The sequence below is a fragment of the Austrofundulus limnaeus genome, unplaced genomic scaffold, assembly GCF_001266775.1.
Source record: "Austrofundulus limnaeus strain Quisiro unplaced genomic scaffold, Austrofundulus_limnaeus-1.0 Scaffold1249, whole genome shotgun sequence".
In the NCBI taxonomy this organism is placed as follows: domain Eukaryota; kingdom Metazoa; phylum Chordata; class Actinopteri; order Cyprinodontiformes; family Rivulidae; genus Austrofundulus; species Austrofundulus limnaeus.
In genome coordinates this window covers 53549-57675 of record NW_013953651.1, presented here as the reverse complement: position 1 = coordinate 57675, position 4127 = coordinate 53549, and the positions used below count along the sequence as shown (strand labels likewise).

Sequence of the window (4127 nt, the reverse complement as noted above, 5' to 3'; positions counted from 1 at the left end):
TTGAGATTTTCATTTGTTGTCATTTGTAATCATCAAAATTAAACGAAATAAACATTTGAAATATATGAGTTTGTATGTAATGTATGAATTTAATATACAAGTTTCACTTTTTAAATGGAATTACTGAAATAAATCTACTTTTTCAAGATATTCTAATTTTATGACCAGCACCTGTATGTTGGGAGTGCTCTATGTAAATTCCAGCCATTTGAAGTGAACTGTTCTAAATACTTAGGAGTAAAAACATCATTTAAAAATATATTTATTCAAAGATAGAGCAGTGATTTACATCTAGTCTTTGAGGTGAACTTCATTTGAGATCCTACATGAAAATTGTACCACTCTTTTTTATTCCACACACTGAACATCAGTTTGTAACAAAACAGAGATAAATCAACCAACAGACCAACTATACATACAACTTGTTCCACTCCTTACATGTTTTATTTAGTGGTTCTCTATGAGCAGTGAAACTTCTGGTAGTGAAAAACATAAAGCATGTTAAAGTAATGAAAAAAAAAAAGGTCAGAGCTGAAATCTTGTTTTCAAAAATAAAACAGCAAAATCCAAAACTCTCAGCTACTAAAGATTAAATGTCTCCTGTTTCCTGGAACTTTTTTGACATTTAAATTACCCCTACCAACACACACGCAATAACACAACTCATCTTACCTGAACTTCAACAAAACCAAGTGTTAATACGTTTTACAAGTGTTGCGACAGTCGCCGGGTCTGTTGCAGAAGACAGTTTTTTCAAGCTCCTGCATTGTTTACCGTAATTTTACAATAATTTGCGCAATCTGAAAAATTCGGACAGATTTTGAAAACTGAGTAGTTGCTCTTTAAAGCCAACATAGATTTACTACTGTACCTTACTTCAGCCCTGCTGTTGTGGTAAGCCTGTGAAAAACAAGGTGAAGATCCCCCCCTCCTCAGACACTAGTCATTTGGCCAATCACAATGAAGATGGATGTCTATCTTGATTGCGAATGGCCAAATAACTTGCGCTCCACCAAAGATCTTCTATTGTGAAGACAACCACCTTGTTTCTGAAACAAGTGCTTGGGAAAATGTACCAAATCCAGCGCTTCTGGACCCCCACGAAAGAAAAACTTCGGATCGAAGTGATTCACGAATGTGACACATTTTGTTTTGAAATCAACAAATTTTGCAGAAAAGTGACAAATTTGCAGGTACACAAGGAGCTTGGTGCAGTGTATCTCAGGGGCTTTGAAAGGTGTTTGCAAAAACAAATGTCTGACCTCATGACTGCGCATCAACTGCTTGGTTTCGGATGGAGTACTGTACGTAGGGACCTTTAGTTTTTTTTACAAAGACAAAAATAAAATTGGCTCTAAAACCTTAAAATTTATCTAGGAAAAAGAAATAGTTGCACATTTAGATTTTGATAAATCATAAATACAAACTGACTTTAATATTAAGTTACAAGTATGTGATATTAACTTGACATAAGTGATTAAGTAAGCTACCTTTATAAAAAAAAGTCTGGAATGAACAGACTCAAACATTTTTATTAACTGAAAATATCTTACAAATGCACTTATTTCATTCATTAGAGGTGTTAAAAAGACTGTGTTTTTCTGAATGAGCATGAATCTTCCTACTTCAATATTCCTGAGGAACCACAATGATGCCTTCAATAGTTCAGAAAACAACAGGAATAAGCTGTAAATCTCATGTCCAGGTTGACAGATGGTTCGAAGTGCTGCCTACTTCCTCTTCCTGCCCCGGCCTCTCCTCCCACGGCTTGTGGAGGGGCCTGCCCCTGCTGAGTCCAGAGCATCATCTGATGGGCCACTCAGGATGCTGATCTGTCCCTCCTGGATCTCACTGCGAGACTCAGATGACAGCTGCTCAATTTTCTGCTGTGCTTCCAGATAAAACATCACATCTCTGAGCTGCTCCTGCAGTTCGGCGATGATTATATCCTTACGCTCTCCTATAGTTGAATAAAAGCAGACACCACACAGAAATAAAACGATCAGTTAAATGCATTACCAGAAAGACACCAGTGACTATTCCTAAAAAAGACAGAGGTCACTGAACACAGAACTGTTTCGTTATTTCAATCTCATTTTTAGATTTTGTTTTTTAAACTTTTTATTTTTACAAGATGCAACAGTGACCTGATTTTCCTCCATTGTGTTTTCAATGTAGCAATAATTTATATAATGACAGAACTCCTCATTTCTGTTAATACATGATTTCATATCAATATGAATAATACAAATGTCTGAAAAACTGCTAAGAACACCAATATATACTATCTACAAACCTGATGTCATTTAAAATCTCTGTAATTACAAGTACAACTAGTCAGAACAGAAAGAGACGTATCCCAAATTTACTTTATGATGTCCTTATTAAACTGTTGATTTTTGTACTGTATGTTCCAGATAGTAATTTATTGCAGATGCAGATACAACTTAATTATAAAAAAAAGACATCATACTAGTAAAAATGTAACTAGAGATATCTCAAATATGTTGTTTGAATAGTGTTACGTTCTCCTGTGGGGGGATGCAGCAAATAAAGGAAACCAGGCAATGAAGGGTTATAACTCAGGAGGGCAAAGGTAAATGATTTATTAAGTAAAATAAGAACCTAGAATGGATGGAGGAACCTGAAAGAAAAATAGGAGAATTAATCACCTTGAATCCTGGGGGGCAAAATGACCTAACCCCCAACTACCATAAACAGAAAGGGTGCCTGGACCCACGGGGTCAAAGGCTTGTGTATCTTAGCCACCAACTGAGGTAAAGCAAAACAACTCTCCACAACAAAACACCTTGTTATAATCTGAAGGCAGCTGGGACCACAGTCACCAAGAAAACCATTGGTAACCCATTACACCATAATGGATTAAAATCCTGCAGTGCCCGCAAGCTCCCCCTGCTCAAGAAGGCACATGTTCAGGCCCATCTGAAGTTTGTCAATGAACACCTGGATGATTCTGAGAGTGATTGGGAGAAGGTTCTGTGATCAGATGAGACAAAAATTTAGCTCTTTGGCATTAACTCAACTCGCCATGATTGGAGGAAGAGAAATGCTGACCATGACCCAAAGAACACCGTCTCCACTGTCAAGTGTGGAAGTGGAAACATTATGTTTTTGAGATGTTTCTCTGCTAAGGGCACAAGACTACTTCACCGTATCAATGGGAGATAAAATTCCCTCTACCAGGATGGGTCGTGGCTGGGTCTTCCAGCACGACAATGACCCAAAACATACAGCCAAGACAACAAATGAGTGGCTCAAAAAGAAGCACATTAAAGTCATGGAGTGGTCTAGCAAGTCTCCAGACCTAAATCTCATTGAAAACCTACAGCGGGAGCTGAAACTCCAAGTTGACAAGCTACAGCCTCAAAATCTTAATGATTTAGAGATGATCAGCAAAGAGAAATGGACCAAAATTCCTCCTGACATGTGTGCAAACAGCATCATCAACTATAAAAACTGCTGTGCTTATCAACAAGGGTTTTTCCACCAGTCTTAGGTCTTGTTTACCAAGGGGATCAAATTTTTATTTCTCTCTGCAAAATGCAAATAAATTTATATACTTTATACAAAATTATATATACAGGGTTTCCCCTAGGATTTTTTTTAACCGTGGTGTCACAGGACAACAGGTTGTCAAAATCTGGTTGTCTGCAAAAATCTCAATAAAAATGTAAGTTAATAAGTAGGCTATATTGTCTAGTTTACTATAGACAAATGTTTTCAGTTAGCAGGTTGACAGTTTCAGGAGCTGCTTGAGTAAAACTTCCTCCTCCTCCTCATCCGTGTAATAGAGAGCAAAAATCAACATCCACAAACTTTCAGCTTACAGCTCAAACATTTTAATTTAAACAGGAATATACTGTTTACGTGATCATATTAAAGTTACAGTTTAGTGTTCTTAGGACTGAAGTCTTTCTGAGGAAAGAGGTTTTTAAACATATCTATCATTTTAGTGTTTTCTATGGGGTTCCATTTGTTTCAAAAATACGTAGAACTCTAACGTGTAGATGTGTCGTTGGTCTATGTCGTTGGTCTATGTTGCATGTAGATGATGCATATGTAAATGTTGCATATGTGTTCGCTGCATATGTAGAAGTTGCATATGT

At 36.9% G+C, this 4127-nt stretch overlaps 1 protein-coding gene across 1 annotated transcript in view; it reads right to left on the bottom strand.

Annotated features, from left to right (window-relative positions):
- Positions 1-246: 246 nt before the first annotated feature.
- brap (BRCA1 associated protein) overlaps positions 247-4127 on the bottom strand; it is a 33649-nt gene continuing 29768 nt past the window's right edge. Inside the window, exon 13 of the mRNA XM_014031423.1 lies at positions 247-1960. Coding sequence (XP_013886877.1) covers positions 1731-1960 — 230 coding nt within the window. The 3' untranslated portion in view covers positions 247-1730. The remainder of the gene's footprint in view (positions 1961-4127) is intronic.